We start from the raw sequence: 20,842 nt of genomic DNA, 5'->3' as shown, positions 1-20,842 counted from the left end.
GCAATGAGGAAGGGATGATTTTAGCTGATTCCCCTCTCCCCTGAGGGCCCTGCAACTCTCAGGGACATGTTTTCAGGAGGTAGTGATACCTGCAGAGGGAATGGGAGGATCCGTGAAAATTACCTTTCCCCTGAGTGCATGACATTCAGTATGTGCAACATTAATCTGGATTTGGGACACTGTCTATAATATCCACAAGTAAAGCAACGTTTTTTGTTGATAGCTTATTGTGTATACATATCATTGCTCACAATAGATTGTTGTTAAAATCTGAAAATTTAGGTTAAATAACCGATCTACCTACCTACCTACCGTATTTATATACCGCCTGATATGTGTATCTCTAGGTGGTGCAAACAGTTTAAAACACAATATAAAATGGAGTATAAACAATTAAAACAATTTCATGGAATAAAAGTTAACAATTTCATGAGGATAAAAACAAACAATTTAAAATTAATTTCCGTTAAAAAGCCTGAGAAAACAGGTGTGTCTTGAGGGTCTTCCTAAAAGCAGTCAGAGATGGAAATGCTTGTATTTTGACAGGGAGCATATTCCAAAGCCCAAGGCCAGCCACAAAGGAGGCCTGGTCCTGAGTCACCACCAAACGAGCTGATGGCAACCATAACCAGACCTCTCCAGATGATCTTAATAGGCGACATTGGTGATACTTTGGATGCACAAAACTAATTGTGCAGTTCTTTGTATTTAGGCCAAAGATATTTGCTGTTAAATTTTTGAATACATCTTTTTTATTTCAATATGACATTTTTCTAGGAGTAATTTGCACCACTGAACATTTTGAAGACAGTGGCTGACGTCCAGAGCAACGGGTTGTACATGGAAGGACTTCACACTAATGCAAAACTGTTGTGCTAGCTAGTAGCGCTAAATCTGCAGCTTACATTCCAGGCTGGTACTGCACAACTACAAACATGCTTGTGGCTGCACAACTGCAGCACTCCTCATTTCTTTCAATGGGAATTCTTGCACAAGACCACTATAACATTCTTGCCAAACCCTCTTTTTAGTGCAAATGAGCAAACTTGTAGTGCTACCACAAATTTGCTTATTCCTAAAGCTGTGGCTCTGGATGCCAGCCAATATTTTTACAACAGTGTTCGTTCAAATATGCACATTGGTTAAATCTTTTTCACTGAAGAACCACTGTACTACAGTGAGGCTTTTCATTTCATTGACTAACATGGCAATCCTATGCATACTTCCTATGGAATAGGTCCATTAGACTCAATTGGACTTGCTGCTTATTTATTTATAATACTGATATACAGAAGGGCCTCAATATCTGCAGATTCATGTATCCACGGTCGGCTAAAAGACACCCAGCCACAGCATACACTGGGGTGTGTGTGTGTGCGTGTGTGGATATTGAACTTCCATATCCGTGGGTTGGGGGTGGCTGGAAATGACAGCAGAGGTCATTTCCAGCTGCCATTTTGTGTTTTGGAGCCTCGTTTTAAAAGAAAAGGGAAAACCGGTGATTTTCTGCCAATTTTTGGCCGATTGCGGGGTATTCCAGGGCACAGCATGACTCAGGGGAAGCAGTGAAGCATGGTAGGGACCTTCCCCCTGCAGTTCCCCCCAAATATTGCCAATTTCCTGGAATTTTCAATGATTTTCCCGACAACTGGGAATCTAACCCCCTTATTCCCATAGCCCCCAATGACTCGACATTCACAATTTCCATATCTGTGGTTGCAGCTGGGAATGGAATCCCCTCTTAACATCTAGGTCATCCTGTACTGTTTTTCAGCAACAGGCAGGGGCGTAACTACTATTAGGCGAGGGGAGGCGGCTGCCTGGGGGCCCCCATTCCTTGAGGGGCCCCCCAGAGGCAAGTCACATGACTATATATTGTGAAGTAAGAGTGTGTGTGTGTGTGTGTGTGTGTATCAGTGAGGGGCCCATTTTAAAATTTTGTCTCTGGGCCCACTCCAGCCTTGTTATGCCCCTGGCAACAGGTGTATATATACCAATAACACTTTTTCAGCAAAGCAGTTAAGAACATATGAACTGCTGCATCAGGCCCAAGGCCAATCTAGTTCAGCATCCTGTTTCACAAAGTGAAACCAGATGCCATCCCCACTTAAAAGCCACCAAGGCTTTTGGCTATCACCACATATTGTGGCAGAGAATTCCATAGGTTAATTATGCACTGTGTGGAAAAATACTTCCTTTTGTTAGTCCTAAATTTCTTGGCAATCAGTTTCATTGGATGACCCCTGGATCTGGATCGTGATTCATTTGAATCCATAAGAATGGGTTCTGTGCCTGTGCAGGAACCTCGCAGCCGAATGCTACAACTCTTCGAGGCACCCACACTCTGCTTCACACACTCAACACGGATGTTATAAAAACGTGGATGGGGCACCATTCCATTCAGTTCCTTTTTTATCACCATAGCAATTATACCTCGTCACTACAGCTCCTTGACCAAATCGGTTCCTTAGAAAAGAATTCTCCAGAAAAAAATTGTGTTTTTAAAAATCCAAAAACTGGTTATCCCCTTGGATTCAGATTTCCTTTCAGCTATTCTTAATTCTTAATGGACTATTTGACTGGTTTTTTGGTTTTGACTTGGACTACGGATATGGATTGCCTATTCACAATAGACATGGAGGCAGGGGCGTAACAAGGTTGGAGTGGGCCCAGAGACAAAATTTTAAAATGGGCCTCTTGCTAATACACACCCACACACACTTCACAATATATAGTGCACTCACACTCACATCCCCATTATGAATATGGTAAATATTTATATAGTTATATTTATAACTATATCGTTATAAATATAATGATATAACTTATATTCCTGCAGAATAGTTAGAGTTAGGAGTTTAGGGGACGTTGAGAGATCTCAGAGCAGCTACTGTATCCACAGCAACCGCTGTAGATTGATTCCAAATCAGGCTGTCAGCACTCCTCTTGTTTGAATTTGAAGGAGAGAATTGCAGGCTTGTTGCTTTACAAACCGTCTCTTCTACCTAACAAGATAATTATCTTGAGCAATTTGCAACCTGCACAACCCCCCCCCCCCATTAGGCTGTGCCTAACCTGGTAGGAGAGACTTGTTTCCCCCCTCTTTGTAGGTGAAAGCTTTTCTTTTGTGTTAGTTGCTGTTCATTGTGCTGGGGGAGTTGCAGTTGGGTTTTCAGCTGCAAGAAAATAAAGAGCAATTTCTCCATTCCTTTGTGCAGCCCGATCCTGAACACTTCTACTCAGAAGCAAGCCCCATTGAGCCCCACCAGTTGCTTCTAGTAAATGTGCACAGGGTTGCAGCCATGCAGCCCCTGCCAGTGCTTGTTTACTCGGAAGTAAGAAGTCCCTCTGGATTGAGTGTTTGTTGTTCCCCAAGTAAGTGTGATTGAACTAAAATTGTTCCCGATCTCAGAGCAGCAGCATGGAGAAAACATCTCCTCTCGCAGGAGCTACCCCGGCAGACTTTCAACACTTGCCCCCGCCCTGCACTTTCCTTTCTGGCTGCTGCACACTCACCATCCAGATCTCTAAAGCCAAGGCTGCATTTGGAGGGAGGGGAGGCGGACTGTCCTCACGGAAGGCTTCTTGCCAGCTTCTCTAGGAAACTCCACTCCCTTGCCTTAACCCTCTGCTTGCCTCGTCCCTCGCCATGGGGAAGAGCGCTCCTGGCTCAGAGTTGCTTCTGCAAACAAGGGCTTCACTGCACGCATGCCGCCTTTACCCCGAACTTGGGGTTGGCTTTTCTGTGGCACCATTTCTCTCCCTAGAGGCAGCACATACAGAGCTGAGTTTCCCAGGCCTGTAGGCAGCCGCAAAATGAGGTGTGTATGTGTGTGTTTGGAGCGGGGGGGGGCGGGGGATTGTAACCCAGCGATCTCATCTTTTGATCCTTCTGGACTTTTCAAACATGTGCGAAGGAAGGATCATTCAGAATAATGAAGGAAGCTCGGTGGGTGTTGGGGAGTCATGTGACTTGCCTCTGGGCGGCCCCTGGAGGCGTGAGTTTCCCCAGGCAACTGCCTCCCCTTTGCCTAATAGTAGTTATGCCCCTGCATGGAGGGGAAAAGGTGAGGGGGAATAGTTTAAGTGTTGTACTGGTTGCAGGGCTAAGTTTCCTTCTCCAAATAAGCATACTGTAGCTCTTGCCTAATTTGCTTGGGGGTACAACATAATACAGCTGCATGTAAATAATGTATGTCATTTTCCAAGCAAACAAGAAAAAATTGGGCACTCAGGTTGTGTGCAACTCTATATTATGACATCATTGATGCCTCTGACACCTAAGCCAGCCACACCCTCAACACTGAAGTCAATATGAGCTTTGAAATCGATGCCGAAGACTGTAACACCTAAGCAATCTAAACCTTTGGCACCTACTTTGTCCTTCAAACTTTTTAAGGACTCACCCCCTCAGTGTAATAAGAGGAAAAGGCTTGACTCTTCAACTGATTACTCTGAAGCAGCAGCACCTAAAAAACATAGATTTGACTCTTCAACTGATGACTCTGAAGCAGCAGCACCTAAAAAAATAGGAGCCATGAGACCACATGGAGGAGATTCCCTCTCCATCAAGGCTGTAGAGTGCGCCCCTTATTCCCAAGTCATTGCCGGTCTCCAGACCTTTGACATTAATACTGAGATCTTCACCATCTAAGGCAAAACCAGCATTAACTACACCACATCCAGCATCAATCTCTCCTGCCATGATGCCGATTCATTCACTCTCTCATCAATGCTCAACGATCAGCATGCAAAGACCTCTACTCCTTTGATGCTGGGAAATCAACATAAGAAGATTTCGTCAAGATTAAACACACTGATTATCACAGTATCAAGACGAGTGACTTCTCAATGCCAAGAGACCGCCATCTCCAGTGTTCAGTGTTGATGACAACACCGCCATCACATTGACAACACTCTCAGTGCTCGCCTAGACCCATCTGTTGTTGGAACTCTCCTATCCATTCTGGATTCAAGTAACCGCACTCCACAACCTTCAAAAGGTTCTTGTCTCACACTGCGGAGAATCCAGATGATGATCACAATGTGGTCATTGTCAGCACTGCTTCAAAGGCAACCCCTGCAGGGCCAACTGTGAGCATTCAAACAACTCCTCATGGCTATAAATGGAGAGTTTTCACAATGGAGGGAAGTAAGAAGTGGGGTCCCCCAGGGATCTGTACTGGGACTGGTGCTTTTTAATTTATTCATAAATGATCTAGAAGCAGGAGTAAGCAGCGAGGTGGCCAAATTTGCAGATACCACCAAACTCAGGTAGTGAAATCCAAAACTGATTGTGCAAGGGCTAATAGTTTCCTTCCATTCCAAGCCTAAATCTAACCTGATTTTGGGGCTTTTAATTACTGTAACTGTTTAATTGTTGTTTTTAAACTGTTAATTGTTGATATATTGTTTTTAATTTGTTTTAGCTTTTCATTGTTTTAGTGGCTTGTTTTAATTGTAAACCTCCCTGAGCCATTTTGGAAGGGCGGTATATAAATAAAATAAATAAATAATAAATAAATAATAAATCAGGGACATGCTTCTGTATCTGACCTCCCTGAAGTCATCAGGCTTTGCTAATGTGTCCATAAAGGTGCATTTCACTGCTCTATCCTCTAAACATCTCGGATGGGATGGAAAATCTCTGTTTACACATCAGGATTGCAAAGGATTCTTGAAAGGATTGATTAATTTATACCCTCCAATCCAGCAACTAATAGCCCAATAGAGCATATCGTTAATACTCTCAGCAATGAATTTGAGCCTTTTGAGCCAATGCACCCGGCCCCACTCAAGCTAGTGATGTTAAAAACTGTACTCCTAATAACAATTACCACAGCACGTAGAGTGTGTTAGCTGACAGTTCTACACATAGATGCGCCACATACAAGATTTTTCCTGGATAAAATCGTGATGCAAATGGACCTGCCAAAAATAGTCACCAACTTTCATCTAGGATATTGTATTACCCACCTTCTTCTGAGAACCATCTACCTCTCTGAAAAAGGCAATGCATACATTTGGTGTGTGGAGGTCTCTCTTCTATTACCTAAACCACATGAAATCATTCCGGTTAACCAAACGCTTGTTTGTCTCCTACAAGGGAAGAGTAAAAGGGAACTGTGTATCAAGACAAAAACTCCCATTCTTGTGGATTCCAGTGGATCACAGTCCAGATAAACAGGTTGTTTACCTGTAACTGATGGTCTGGTAGTGATCCATTGACATCCATAAGTCCCTTCCAATCTTTCCCACTGCAGTAACTTGAATGTGCATTGTTATAATATTCAATAGAGAACTCTACATATTATTGGTGGATGATCATCTATGTTACAAGAGAAGGAGGGGGAGAAATCATTCAACTGTCTCCGCACCAAGCATGATTTAATGACCTCTCCCCTCAGTTATCTTTTTTTTCTAAACTAAAAGCCCCAGTGTTGTATCCTTGCCTCGTAAGAAAGATGTTATAGGCCCCTGATCATCCTGATTGCCCTCTTCTGCACCATTTCCAGTTCTATAATGTGCTTTCTGAGGTATGGTGACCAGAACTGTACACAGTACTTCAAATGTGGCAGTGCCAGAGTTTTGTATAACGGCATTAAAATATTAGCAGTTTTGTTTTCAGCCCCCTTCCTAATGATTCCAAGTATGGAATTGGCCTTTTCCACAGCTGCCACATATTGAGTCGACACCTTCAATGAGCTGTCCATCATTACCTGAAAATCCCTCTCCTGGTCAGTCACTGTCAGCTCAGACACCATCAGCATATATGTGATGTTGAGGTTTTTGCCCCAATGTGCATCACTTTACACTTGCTGCCATTGAATCAAATTTGTCGTTTTGTTGCCTGCTTCCCTCAGTTTGGAGAGATCCTTTTGGAGCTCCTCATGATCTGTTTTGGATTTCACTACCCAAAAGAGTTTGGTATCATCTGCAAATCTGACCACCTTGCTGCTTACCTCAATTTCAAAATAATTTATGAATAAATTAAAAATCCACAAATGAACCTGTCCCCTTATCCCAGGGGTGGGGAACCTTGGCCCTCCAGCTGTTGTTGAACTACAACTCCCATTATCCCCAGCCCCAGCCATTATCCTTCATTCTCCCTGACCGCAGAGGATATGAAAGAGGGAGCAATACTTACCTTCTCTTCCTGCTGGGCTCCTTGTGATCAAGGGGGCCTCCTTTCGAGAACCCCACCCAGTTCCCCGCTAAACTTCATGCCAAACTCCAATGACTCTGTTTGCTAATCCCTGTTCACTAAACTCCCTGGCCATTGCATCTTATGTAGAGAGTAGTCTTCAGACTGAGGCAAACAGGCTCAACAGGAATTTGGCCCCTCCCAACAGCTGTGACTCACCTCAGCCCTGGCTGTCACCTCCCACTGTCTCTCTCCAGGCAAGAGAGAAGCTAAAAACTAAAAAAATAAAAAGAGCCCAAGCCAAGCCCTGCCAAAAACCAAACTTAGACACACGCGCACACAAGGACTTCTCTCCTAAAGAGATACCATCCCTTCAAAATCTCCCCCTCCTCCTGTTTGTTTGAAAAAAGAAAAGAGGTTGTATTGTTGTTTTGTTTTTAAAGAGCTGGCCACCTTCTCAGATGGCTCCCTCTTCCCAGAGTTGGCTTCGAACATTGCAAAAGGAATATAAAGATGCATTCTTGTCTCAAATGGACTCACCCTCTATAAAACTCAAGGGAAACACTAGCAACAGCCACTGGAAGAGACACTGTGCAGGGATCTACAGGAAACATTGTTCTCCCCTTGCTAAATATGAGAGCCGCTTGAAAGGTGCCTTTTTGCCCATTTAGCTGGGGTACACTTCTTAGTAAACATGCACAAGATTGCATTGCATCTGTAGAAATAAAGTGATTTCTTTAACTGGTCTAAAGTGTTTCATTTCATCAATTTATGACTTGTCATGGGCGGAAACCATAAAACATTGAAAATCATGAGAGCCGTACAGGTAACTTGAACTGCATTATTTCCATATTCTTTTGGTTTTCTTATTTCAGGCTAGCCCGGATTCTGGTTCGGCTGCCCACACTTAGACTGATGAGCTCTAGCATTACTGAAGAACTCTTTTTTACCGGGCTCATTGGAAATGTTCCAATTGACAGCATCATCCCTTATATCCTAAAAATGGAAACAGCAGAGTACAATGGCCAGATTACAGGCTCATCCTCCTAGAAGAGATCGACACATCTTGATGGATCTGAGTAATCATAACTCACTAATTGACTTAAACAACATGAACAAATATCTCCAACATGGTCCACTTTCTTGTTCAAATTATTTTTGTCTGTATACAAATACAATTTTTTTTAAGGTTTTACAAGGACCCATTTCTGGCAAAAGGAAAATTTTAAAGCCTTTTGATGAAAAAGCTACAGTGAATTCAGAGAAATAAATAACTGTCAACATGCTTTTTTTAATTTAGAAATGATCAGTGAGCAAAAAAGAGTATATAATGTCTGAATACTAATTTAAAAGGACTAAACTGAGAACATTGACTTGGATCCAAAGAACCATGCATGGAATTTTGCTCGTTTAAAGGGGCTTTCCTACCTCCCTTCCCTTTGCAGCCTCTTGTGTCTGTTCCTCACCTAGTCACTCCCAAGAGTCACATGACCCTACAGAATGGCATGCATGGTAGCACAGGGGAGGAGGAATCAGCAAAACACTTACACCCTTGCTCAAATTCAAGTGTTTTCTGTGCCTGCAGAGATTTCTTTGTATCCAAGTTGGTATGTGTATATATATATATATTTCAAATCTTGGAATTAATATCTAGAATTACCAGAATACAGTGATATTAGCACTTTCAAAGCACTTCTTGTAAAAGCTATGACATCGTTGTCATCCTTGCTTATATGAGCAGGGTAAATTGAAAAATAGCATTTTAACATATGCTAGTGATTTCTATGAAAACGTGCAGAGCTGTTGGAGACAATCATTTATGCTACAAATTGTATATGTTTCTTAGTTATGTGATTCTTTCAAGGAGATTTCAATACTATTTGAAATTAACTGCTAAATTATTGTAAATGTTTACAGCATAAGTGAAACATTGTGTTTATGGCTCAGCTGTCAGCATCATAGATGCTGTAGAAGTTATTCACACTGGAAAACAGCGTACTAACTCCTTGCCTTTGTAATGAGAAACCTCTGAAGTTTTTAGTACCAACTCAGTCAGTACCAGCCTGGAATTGTTTACCTTAAAATGCTGTACTATAATATGCTTCTTTTTATTGTGGCACATCAGTTATTAAGCAGCAGGGGTGTTATTTGGTTTAGTTACAGCCATGTGCCCTTCAGTACTTAAGTAGACATTGTGATTTTGAACTCATTCCTTCTGCCTGAGGTTTAAAAAGGCTATGATATATCACAGTGTCCAGTAAGATGGCAAATGCAGAAACTGAGGTCCCATCTTGTTCCTAAGGGTCAGAAACTCTTAGTCATCTTCTCAGCTCCCAATTGCAACCCAAAGTGTTAGCCTAAATTATATTACTACTCGATACTTGGCATTTTTCGTTCATAGGAGTAAATTATCTAGTTATAGGGAAAGATGTATAGCCATGTACTCCATTTGTGTACAAATCATGTGAGTGCCCAAGTGTCCAGGATTACATATGTTTTAGAAGCAGTTTTTTCCACAGCTTCAGAATTCTTATAAATAATTGTGGTAACTTAGACACTTATGTTATTTTAATATGGGATTTCATTATTATGCAGATCTTATCTTTAAGAATGTTCACATGCACAGCCTAACCTAGGCTAGGGCAGCCCAGCCTGGGTTAGGCTATGTGTGTGAAGCGCCGGGAGTGAGGTTGCTCCTGGTGCTAAAACCTGCACCAAACCCCACTTTCAAACCCGGTGTGTAGCCGCAGTTAACCTATGGTTTGCTTAACCTTGGTCAGCAATCGTCTGGGCAATTGCTTACAGGTTAAACGACCCCGCCCCCCAACCTGCCACCATTTCCAGCTGGGAGGCCGGGGGAAGCAGCGGCTGTGCCAAGTGTGGCGGATGCTCTAACGAGAGCAGCCACCACACTCATGCCCTGGGGCACCCTGGGATGCGGGAAGGGGGAAGTACTCCCGCTCCCAGCATATCCCTTCATGGCACCACTGCTTGTGTGGCCGTGTGGTGCGGCGAAGGGGAGGACGGTGACTGTTTATCAGGGAAGGTAGGCGAGCTCCTGCCTTTCCCACAGCCTGTCAGCTCTTCCCAGCGAGGTCATATGTACCACCTCTTTGTCTAGGAAAAATTATATGCATGATGGGACCTGTTGCAAGTATAAGAGAAGCTAATGAGACTGTATTTGGAGTTAGAATATTAAGAAATATACATTCTATCGTTGATTGCTGGCCTGTCGAAGTGCTCTCTAGGACTGACTATTTTGTGCTATGTTCTATGTTGCCTTTATTTTTCATATCTCTAACTGTTGCCATTCTGTCTTTAAAATCATAGTCACAGTAATCCACTTTAATCCCACAAAAGGACTTCTTTCTCAGTTTGGCATTGATCTGAAAAGCTATTCCAACAAAATTGAGTTTTAATGTCTTTGTTAGCTTTCAGGTGGAGTCGGAGGTCTTTTTCACAAATCCAGATATAATTCTGTCTTGTATATTTGCTCCAATTGCAAGGGCATGGGTAACTCTACTACAGCTCTGTGCAGCTTCAGATCTCTAGCTGTTGTTGGACTACAACTCCCATCACCCCAGTAGCCGATAGTCAGGGGTGATGGGTTTCAGTCCAACATTACAAGACAGCCAAGGTTGTGCAGCTGTGCTCTAGAACACTTAGTTTGGGAGAGCAAAGGGGTGGCAAAGAACATTATTAGGGGAGCGAGGATTTTGCTATACATTAAATAGATGTAGAGGCAAGGTAACTTAAGTTACTTTGGCTTTACTTTCCAAGGTAACTTTCATAAGGTAAGTAAACTAACACTTAGTAATGATGCTTGCTTGACATTTTCAAAGTTATTTAGAAAATTGTCCAGATTCCTGTTAGAAAATACAAAGATCGTTCTCATGACCATTTTTGGTGGGTGGGGAGGGTGCAGGGGGAAGGCAAGATCAAGCTTACCTCCCCCCCACCCGCCCCCCAGACAATTTCATTCACTGTGTGGGACGCGTCACTCACATGCCCACATGATCCATGCTGTTCTGTGCAACAAAGATCTCTGGAGGCTGGGATTCATTTTACCAGCCTTCAGGAATCCCACAATGCAGTTGCGAGCACAGTGCATTGAGGGATTGCCTCAGGAGTTGGGCACTCTAGGCGCCTTACTCTGTATGCTCGCCTGTATGTATACTCACAACTCTGAACCTGGATAAAGGGTGCCCTCATGCCCTTTAACACAGTTAAAGCCTGGGGTAAATTCCCGGGCTTGCAGTGAAGGCAGCACCAGGATCACCCACGATCCCGGTGCTGCACATGAGCAGCCATGCCTAGGCCACGACTGCCCAAGCCTGGGTTTGGTTGCTTGTATGCACAGCCTCACTGTCTTTCTAGATCAGGCCAACCCTTCCAGTCTGCTTTCCAGGCTAGTTTTCTCTTCCTATCCAAGACCATGTGGCCAGAAGGACTGGGGTTGGAGGAAAGGTCAGTATCAGGCCAGCTGAAATCTTCAAGGGAAATGACCCTGCAGCCCACCGGCAAACATGGTCTATCTAGACCAGTTTCTGGCCAGGAAGAAAGCTGAGGGCTTGGCCTGGCTCCTAGGAGGCTGGAAGATAGGGATGTGTACATATCGTGATTCGAAGAGCAATTTGCAGCACAAGCCCAGCACCTTTGAAAGGGAGGAGAACAGGTCCATACCTGATCCTCTGCTGCTTGCCACAGCTTCTTGTATCAGCAGAACTCCCACAGCTACCATTGTGTGCCGGCGGTCCCCCACCCCCACCCCAGCTGCTCTCGTGTGAGGGCGGCACACACAAGGTCTCCATGAAACCATGCTGGCCACACAAATGACCATCACACATGTGCAGAGGCCATGTGTGTGCCACCATCGCTCGAGAGCAGCTGAGTGGAGTGCTACTGGAGTGCAGTGATAGCTGCGGGGGGAGCGCTGCCTATACAGGAAGCTGCGGCAAGCGGCAGAAGAGCCGGTATGGACCTGCTTCCTCCCTTTTAAAGGTGCCGGGGCTATGTTGCAAATCACTCTTCAGATCGTGATTCATACCGTGTTTCCCCCAAAATAAGACAGTGTCTTATATTAATTTTAGCCCCCAAAAATGCACTAGGGCAATTAGTGGTACATCAGAAATTACTGCTAGGTCTTACTTTCGGGGTAGGTCTTACTTTCGGGGAAACAGGGTACACATTCCTACTAGAGGAGTCTCCTAGCTACCTGGCTTCACTGATTCCTGCTGCTTGCTTTGGGGTAAAGAAGTGAGTGAATAAAACTTCTTTAAACAATAGAGGCCTTTTAAAATAATTGGAGAAATTGAAAGTGTGTTGTGCCTTTTCTTTACTCAATTTGTACTTTAGTTCCAACTTTAATCCTAAAATCATTAGTGCACATACCGTCAATAGAGCTGTGAGCATGAATGTGTCTTGAAGTAAGGGAAACTGGATGTCAAAACCAAAATTAAAATTGTTTTGTCTTAATTAAAAATGACAAAAGACCCAACATTATGACTCTACTGTGCTGTTGTTCCAGCTGTATGGTACTAGCACCATAAGAAGGGAGTTATCAGCACTTCCTTGATGAAACCTCCCTCCCCTCCCCTTTATTTTTATGACTTTTAAAGCCTAATAACTAATTATGGCCTAAATTGTAACATGGAAAATGTCTCTCAAAAAATCGCAGCTACTTGCGTGCAAAAGGAAATAATAGAAATATATATAAATGCTTCTTAGGAGTGGAACTGATCGGAATTATGTCAAAATCTGCAAAAGATAGAATGTACTGATTTTGGGGGGTGTGTTTCATTTTTTTCATGGTTCTACTTTATAATGCTGGGTTGTGTTTTGTATACTATCTTGAGCTAATGGATTGATGGTATAAAAATGTTAAAATCCAATTTAGTATTTAGAAAAATACTCGACTTTAGTGTGCACGGCTAATTTAAAAAAAATCTAACTTTTAATAATAAAACATTAAAAAAATTCAGAATAATTTTGAGAACCAAAATAATTATATGAGAGATCTAGAGGAACATATGCCTTCTTCCCCCTAAGTAAAGGCTGTAACTGAAATGCATGTTTTACAAATGTAAACACCATAGTCAACAAACCGTTTGAATCAAATTAGTACAGTTGGCTTCAGTTGAACCACATTGGTTTAGATAGTTATTTCAATCAGCTGAATTTTAGCTCAAACTGGGAGGAATATAAGTTGGTAACAGAGTAGGAGAATCAGGCTAAAATATTTATTTTAAACTAATGGTGTTCAATGGCTGATATAAAGCATTTCAGTACAGAAGAACCTCATTACTCGTGGGGGTTCCGTTCCTTGCCTACTATCATATCGAAACCGTGAGTAATAAGGCATTTTAACTATGAGAAAAGGGGAATTAGGTTCCAAAGTGGAGGGAAAACATGAGGGCGGGGAAGGCAAAATAACTTACTGTGACATGCTCCATGGGGTTTGTATGTGCCCAGGAATGCCCCCATGTGCCCAGGAATGCCCCAAAATGCCTCCCAAAATTGTGGGAGAAAGTCAATTTTTTAAAAGGAAGGAGCCACAAAATGGCTCCCAAAGACAAAATGCTGGGCGGAAATGACCTCTGTGGTCACTTCCAGCCCTCTAGGAACTGTGGATTCATGAGTTTTAACCCTTTCATATCCACAGATACATAAAACGGGTGTCGATGAGACACCCATAAATATGCGGAACCAAGGTTCTACTGTAGTTGATTTCCCCCCTATAAAGCACGTGCTTTGTGGTTCTCTGATTATTCTGCTCCCATCTAATACAACTTGAATGCCACTAACAAAAGATATTGTAATGGTTCACTGCTACAACAGAAACAGATGGAAGATCCCACAGCTTTGATTGATTGATTGATTGATTGATTAAGTGCCGTCAAGTCAGTGTCAACTCTTAGCAACCACATAGATAGATTCTCTCCAGGATGAACTGTCTTCAACTTGACCTTTAAGGTCTCTCAGTGGTGCATTCATTGCTGTCGTAATCAAGTCCATCCACCTAGCTGCTGGTTGTCCTCTTCTTCTCTTTCCTTCAACTTTTCCCAGCATTATGGATTTCTCAAGGGAGCTGGGTCTTTGTAATGTGTCCGAAGTATGATAGTTTGAGCCTGGTCATTTTGTGCCTTGAGTGAAAATTCCAATTGATTTATTCTATGATCCATTTGTTTGTTTTCCTGGCTGTCCACGGTATCCTCAAAAGTCTTCTCCAGCTAGTGGTGTGCACGGAACCGTGCCTCCGTGGTTCGGTGCTGGTGTGTGTGTGATTCTTTAAAGGCAGGGGGTGCACTTAGCCCCCCCCCCACTGCTTTCCCCCGCCAGCGCTCCTTTTTAAAAAAACTTCTTGGTGTGGCAGTGTGCCTCCCTGCCGCTGCAGCCCCCATTTATGGCAGGAAGTGGACATGTGCACACGCATGGTACTTCTGGCTGAGGGCAGGGGCAGTAGGGAGGTCCATTGCTGCCCCCCAAAGTTTTTTTTTTTTAAGGAGCACCAGCGGGGGAAAGTGGTGGGAGGGGTAAGTGCACCCCCCACCCTTAAAGAACCAACACCCACCCCCCGGCACCAAACCTTCAAACTGCACCACGTTCGAACCAGTTCGGAGGCCTCTACAGTGGCCTCCGGACCGGTTCGTGCATATCCTTATTTCCAGCACCAAAGTTCAAAAGTGACAATACTTTTTCTGCCCTGCTTCTTCAAGGTCCAGCTTTCGCATCTATGGAGTGTCATGGGAAAAACCATTGTCCAAACGATTCTAATCTTTGTAGGTATAGACATGTCATGGCATCTAAATATCCTTTCCAAGGCCTTCAATGCAGCCCTACAGAGTTGTAATCTGTGGCTTATTTCTTGACTGCTGGATCCTTCACTGTTGATGGTCAATCCTAAAAGGCAGAAGCTATCCACCACTTCAGTGTCTTCATTATCAGTTCTGAGGCTGGTTGCTGTGCCTGTTGTCATTAATTTAGTCTTCTTTACGTTTAGTCATTGTCCCATTTTCTCACTGTGCTCCTTAACTTTCATTACTAGAGCTTGCAGATTATCCACATTCTCAGCTATCAGAGTAGTGTCGTCACCGTAGCGCAGGTTATTGACGTTTCTTTCTCCAACTTTAAAAATGTGCTCATCTTCTTCCAATCCAACTTCCCTCAGTATATGCTCAGCATATAAGTTGAATAATAAGGAGAAGATACACAGCTTTGTCTTATTCTTTTGCCAATCTGGTACCAGTCTGTTTCACTATGTTCCATCTAGACTGTGGCTTCCTGTCCTGTGTATAGGTGATGTTCTCATGAGAAACATTTTCCTAAGCATATTCCACAACTTGACATGGTCAACGCAATCAAAGAATTTTCTGTAGTCAGCGAAGCACACATTGATTTCTTATTATTTCTTATTATTTGGCTTTCTCAATTATCCAGTGTGTATCAGCAATAATATCTCTTTTTCCTTGGCCTTCTCTGAAACCAACTTGAACATCTGGCATTTCCCGTTCCACGTAGGGCTCTAATTTGCATTGGATAGTGCTGAGCATTTTTTTGCTAGCATGTGAAATTAAGGATATATTTTGTGATGGATTGCATAATCTTTTAAGTCTCTTTTCTTTAGTATTGGTATATAGACTGACCTCCTCCAGTCTGTTGGCCACTGTGTCATTCTCCAAATTTGCTGGCATAGTTTGGTTAGAGCCTTGACTGATTCTTCTTCTGTTGCCTGCCATATTTCTGTAGCTATTCCATCAATTCCTGTAGCCTTCCGACCTGGTAATGACCTGAATGCTGATCTAACTTCATCTTCCCATACTAGAGGTTCTTGCAAGTAGGGAACAGTTTAGGAGATATGTAAAGATTTCTATATTCCATGTTGTCCAAGGATCGTGACTTAAAGTAATTCAAGAAACTGACACATATGACAGTGACACGGACCAAATCCTGCAGTGCAGGCAGGTTTGTTTTGTTTTGTTTTGTTTTTATTAAGAAGCCATTTTATATGGCCAAGGAGAAAATAACCCAGCATGGTGGCTTCTTTAAGTAGTGCAGAGTTTGATTGGCTGCTATGATAGGCATCTGGCCAGTGTGCTACAAGATGAGTGGCATTACTGAGAAAAAGCTGAGAATGATGTATGCTAATTGTTGGAACTCAGTTGAGCCCCTTATGTTCATTTGAATTTTCAGAAAATAAGTATTCACCAAGAGAAATTGCACCAGGAAAAGAGACATGCAAAGATGAGTTTAACTCATTCACCAGTTAGAATATGTTTTCTCCATGTTCTGTTCAGATAATGGTGCAATCATCAACCCTCTTTATGTGCACAAGAAATAGTGCATTTCTGGCAGAGCTTAGCTTTCTTTTCCTAATGGGCAGCTGCCACCACTACATTTCAAGGAACTTTTTTAAAATTAGGGACAGGCAAAAAGCACTTTGTGATTCTGCATGAGAAGTTGCTGTTCAGAAAAAGAAAATACTTGCTGTGCTTATAGCTCTCCCTTCTAGACTTCTCTAGCTTGTGGCTAGTACATTTAAGAACTGGATGTGCTCGTCTGTAAAACACATTGTAAAAGATGACTGAATCCATCCAGAATGTGCCTGCCCTCAGTGTAATCTGTGGAAATCCTGCCATTGGCTTTAACAGCGTCATGCAGTTCTGAAATTTGTAAATTTTTAAACCTGAAAACATGTTTATTAAAGTTGCACACCTAGGCATATTTTCTTGGAAGTAAATTACTTTGAGATCAAGAAGACTTAATCAAAAACATCAGCATTTAAAATGCAAGATCTAAAACATCAGCATTTAGGGTTTGTCTGCTGCAAAATTAAAATGTAGTCATCCATTTGATTGACTTCAGTGGGGCGTAAACAAAGTACTTAAACTTCAGCCTCAAATCATGAGAGAAACTTTGTGGCAAATTATTACATACCATTTTCCCTGTTATATAACTTGAGTTACAGGAGAGTTCTGAAAATAGTTTGCTGTAAAAGGAACTTTGCCATTTTTAAAGTATGTCTCTCTAAGTGTTTATTCAAAAAACAATTTTTTATATGGCATTTGGGGGGATTCCTGCCGTGGGTGGGGGTGGGGAGTCCAGAATTCCATAATGCAGACACAAATGTTTGGGAGCACCTAAAGTAGCACTTTGGAGCCCAGTGATATTTATTCTTGTATATGATGCTGTGTGCTTGTATATAACTCAGTCTAGTATATAATGTACAGTGTAATATAAAGTGTGCGTGTGTGTATGTATGTATGTATGTATGTATGTATGTATGTATACAGAAAGAAATATGTACAGTCATCTCTTCATATATACCAGATTTGTATATGTTAGCAAGAAAGATTATAAATGCATTGCAAATCTTGAGCTTCCCAAAACTTTATTTATAGCTCAGACCTGGTATAATCATATGCATCTCCACTTTCTTCATTAGAGTGGGCACTTGTTTCTAAATACAGAATGTTTTCCCACTTTGTTTGAATATCAAAACAGTCTAATAATTCCAGTTTTTATTTCTCAATACACATAAGCCCTGTTGAATTGACTGAGAGTTGGCAATGACAGTGGCCAGCATCCTCCTGTGCTGCTGCAGGCTCCCAGTGAAGTGCCCACAGTGTTGCACTTTTGATTAGCAATAATACACTGATTTAGCGTGCCTACATTTTGGAAGCACAAGTATCGGAAACAGGTTGTTTGGCCCTCAGTCATATGTTCCCAATCTAACTAGTGCTTCCAGAGTGCAGGTGCACAAATTGAAGTATTTGTACTCTTAACACAAAAGCACATCACCACCAGTACTTCACCTCTGAGCTCACAGCAGTGTAGGTGGACTGGCACCGTCTGCATTATGCTGTGCTGCCTATCAGCCAACATTTGGTGGATTACCCATGGACCACAAAAGGTTTTTTTGATGCGCAAAGAAAGGGATTTTTCTGTTCTTCTGAAAAGGGTTTTTTGTACAGCCTCCTTTTTCAGCATTTGAAACTTGATCACATATGTCCCCAAAAGCTGCTAATTAGACAAGGCTGTCACACAACAACCGTATGTCATTTTATATTGACTATCTTGCATAAGTACAGGGCAAAATGCAGCAGGTAGTGTCATAAATGCCAGTGTCAGCTAAGTAATATATGGTGCTTTATCTTCTTTGGCAGACATAATTAATTTCTTAAAGGACTGCTAAACCTTTCTTTAAAGTATAAAAGTATAATTTTTTTTAATGTTTTTGTTTTGAATAGGGCACAACCCATTTGCACAACCCATTTGCAGTTTAGGGCAAGTTTATTATGTTATCAGTTAAGTCTATGGAAAATATTCCAGGTAAACTTTGGAGGGAGAAAGTGTGTGAATCACAACCAGTATTCTTTGCTGCCATGCTTTCCCGAAACCCTAGTTAGTTATTCTTGCCTTGTCTGCACTTCCAGTTCTCCTTTTCCAATAGAAAAGCTTTTGACTTCGTGTGTGATTATTTGGGTAGCAGTGATGGTTGAACATGTAGTGATCCTATAACTGGAAGCCAACATAATTGTGGACATGGTTGTGTGTGTGTGTTTGCAAAAGTTCTAACTACTTATCTTAAAGAAAGAGTAACATCTGAAGGAGATTTATAACTTATTCTGTTTTATAACTTACCTAAAAAGTTGTTTGTCCAAAAAAAAAAAAAAAGTAAAGGGCAAAATTCTTCCTGGTGCAATATCTGTGCACAAAGGAATTCCCTTAAGGTTCAGTTGCGTCCTGTTTCTTCCATCACCTCCCCACCCCCCACCGGTTTGGTAATGCACTTAGGTAGGGTTCTATTGAGCCACATTAAGATCCTCCACGCACTGGCATTGCATTGCCCTAGAAAGGGTTGTGTTTAGCATTAATGGAGAATGCTACTTATCTTCAACCTCTCTACAGTTCTCTTGATATTCATATTGTCTAAGCTTTTTATTTCTACACATTGTGTCCAGTATTACATAGGTTTATATAGAACATTTTAGAATATTAGGCTTGGTGAAATGGACGGTACTGCTTGTTGAGGTATATGCAGTATAGCATCTACATAGTCCTGTATTTGTAGGATTCTGGTTCTGATTGGAGTCCATTAAGAATGGTCAAAATGTGGGACACAGTCCCTGGAGAAGTCCAATTCAAATTATTGGGAACTGCTCAAGGGCACTTCTGCTAAGGCTCTACTTCCTGGTCTGCTGCTTAACAAATGTAGCTTGTTATGAAACATTTGTCTTAATATTTCAAGTCTAATTTGTGCACTTTTGGGTAGGAAAATTCTATTATAAGCCAGTAGAACTTTATCTTGAATGAGGTTCTTGTCTATGTGCAGCACAATCCTATGCATGTTTACTCAGAAGTGAGTCCACAGTGTGGAATTGAGCTTACTTCCAGGTGAGTGTGCATAAGATTGCACTTCAGTTGTCATGACAATCAATATTCTGCTTTTTAAATTTTAAGTTGAATTTAAATGTGTCATATTATTTTCCCATTTTAATTATTCCTTAAAAGGTTCAGAAAAATATTAGTGTTGATTTTTTAAATCCTCAATTATAAGTCTGTTAAGGATGTGATGTTCATAGCTCAATCTTTTCTATTTTGAAAACACAATAGCAAATATAAATGTTGAGAAATAAATTGTGCTATGTTCAATGTTTGCTCTTGAAGTAAAAGTAACTTTCCCCCTGTACCGAAAGTGCTAAACTGATTTTGGAATCGGCGTCAATAAATTACTTAAACTGTTCTAAGAAACATGTAACATTAAAACTTGTTTTCTGTAATAGAATTTTGAAAATAAAATAAAAAGTTAAATACATTGAGGGAATCTTATTAAAGGGCTAAAGGAGATGGTTGGATAGCATGTCGTCCAAAAGACATAGGGCAGCATCCAGACTTGTGCATGGAAAGAAGGTGTGATTTTTGCCAGTCCCCACACCCTTCCCTCTGCTGTCCCACATGCTGCTGAAAATGTCCCTGGGGGTCCCCCAATCCTTTGTGTGCAACTCTCAGTCTGGATGCTGCCCCATGGAACTTAAGTTAGGCATGATTGACTTGTCTCATTGATTTCAGTGGTTCTTAGTCATGACTAGCCTGAATACTGCCCAGTCTTTTTTATTTTCATCATTCACAGAACTTGTATGTATACAGTCACTAATTCTCAACAATATAAGACCGTCATTCTCGATAGTTTTATAACTAGAAAAAATTCACTCATCCATCCATCCATTGTACAATTGTTGTATCTGGAAAATCCCTCAAGCTTTGAGCTTTTATAAAAACTAATGTGTTTGCCACAAAGGAATTGTCTGTGATAATTCCACGAGGTATCCCTCTTTTGTAACCTTGTGCTTTTTATTGTATATTAAAATATTGTCTGTATGTGTGTGTTTTAATTTCAGGTTTTAAAAATCTGACAAAAGCTATTGCTTCCTCACAGTTTCTTTTGTAAAATCAGCAATGTAAATGTGATAGCATTTAAAATGGCATGTTTTTTTAGTCTGGATTTTTATATCTAATCAATGTCTTCAGTCATGAAGAGAAATTTGCATTGTTGTGTGTGTATATAGAGAGTATTGCAGTGCATGCTTATGCATTTTATTAAATGCTGTCTAAATGTGGCATTGTTGTTGTGGCTTAATATTGCTACCTACATGAGGTTTATACTATTAAAGTCAATAAATACCCTTATATGGCCTTCAA

General features: G+C 41.6%; 1 protein-coding gene across 7 annotated transcripts in view; it reads left to right on the top strand.

Annotated features, from left to right (window-relative positions):
* The window catches only part of NR2C2 (nuclear receptor subfamily 2 group C member 2), a 135,023-nt gene extending 114,181 nt beyond the window's left edge, over positions 1–20,842 (top strand). For 5 of the 7 annotated variants that reach the window (XM_053293761.1, XM_053293755.1, XM_053293756.1 and 2 more), the window contains one exon: positions 8,020–20,842. In XM_053293761.1, coding sequence (XP_053149736.1) covers positions 8,020–8,194 — 175 coding nt within the window. In that variant the 3' untranslated portion in view covers positions 8,195–20,842. The other 2 variants (XM_053293762.1, XM_053293759.1) reach the window with 2 other exon arrangements.

Source organism: Hemicordylus capensis, chromosome 2, assembly GCF_027244095.1.
Source record: "Hemicordylus capensis ecotype Gifberg chromosome 2, rHemCap1.1.pri, whole genome shotgun sequence".
NCBI classification, from domain to species: domain Eukaryota; kingdom Metazoa; phylum Chordata; class Lepidosauria; order Squamata; family Cordylidae; genus Hemicordylus; species Hemicordylus capensis.
This window is presented reverse-complemented; position numbering and strand designations above follow the sequence as displayed.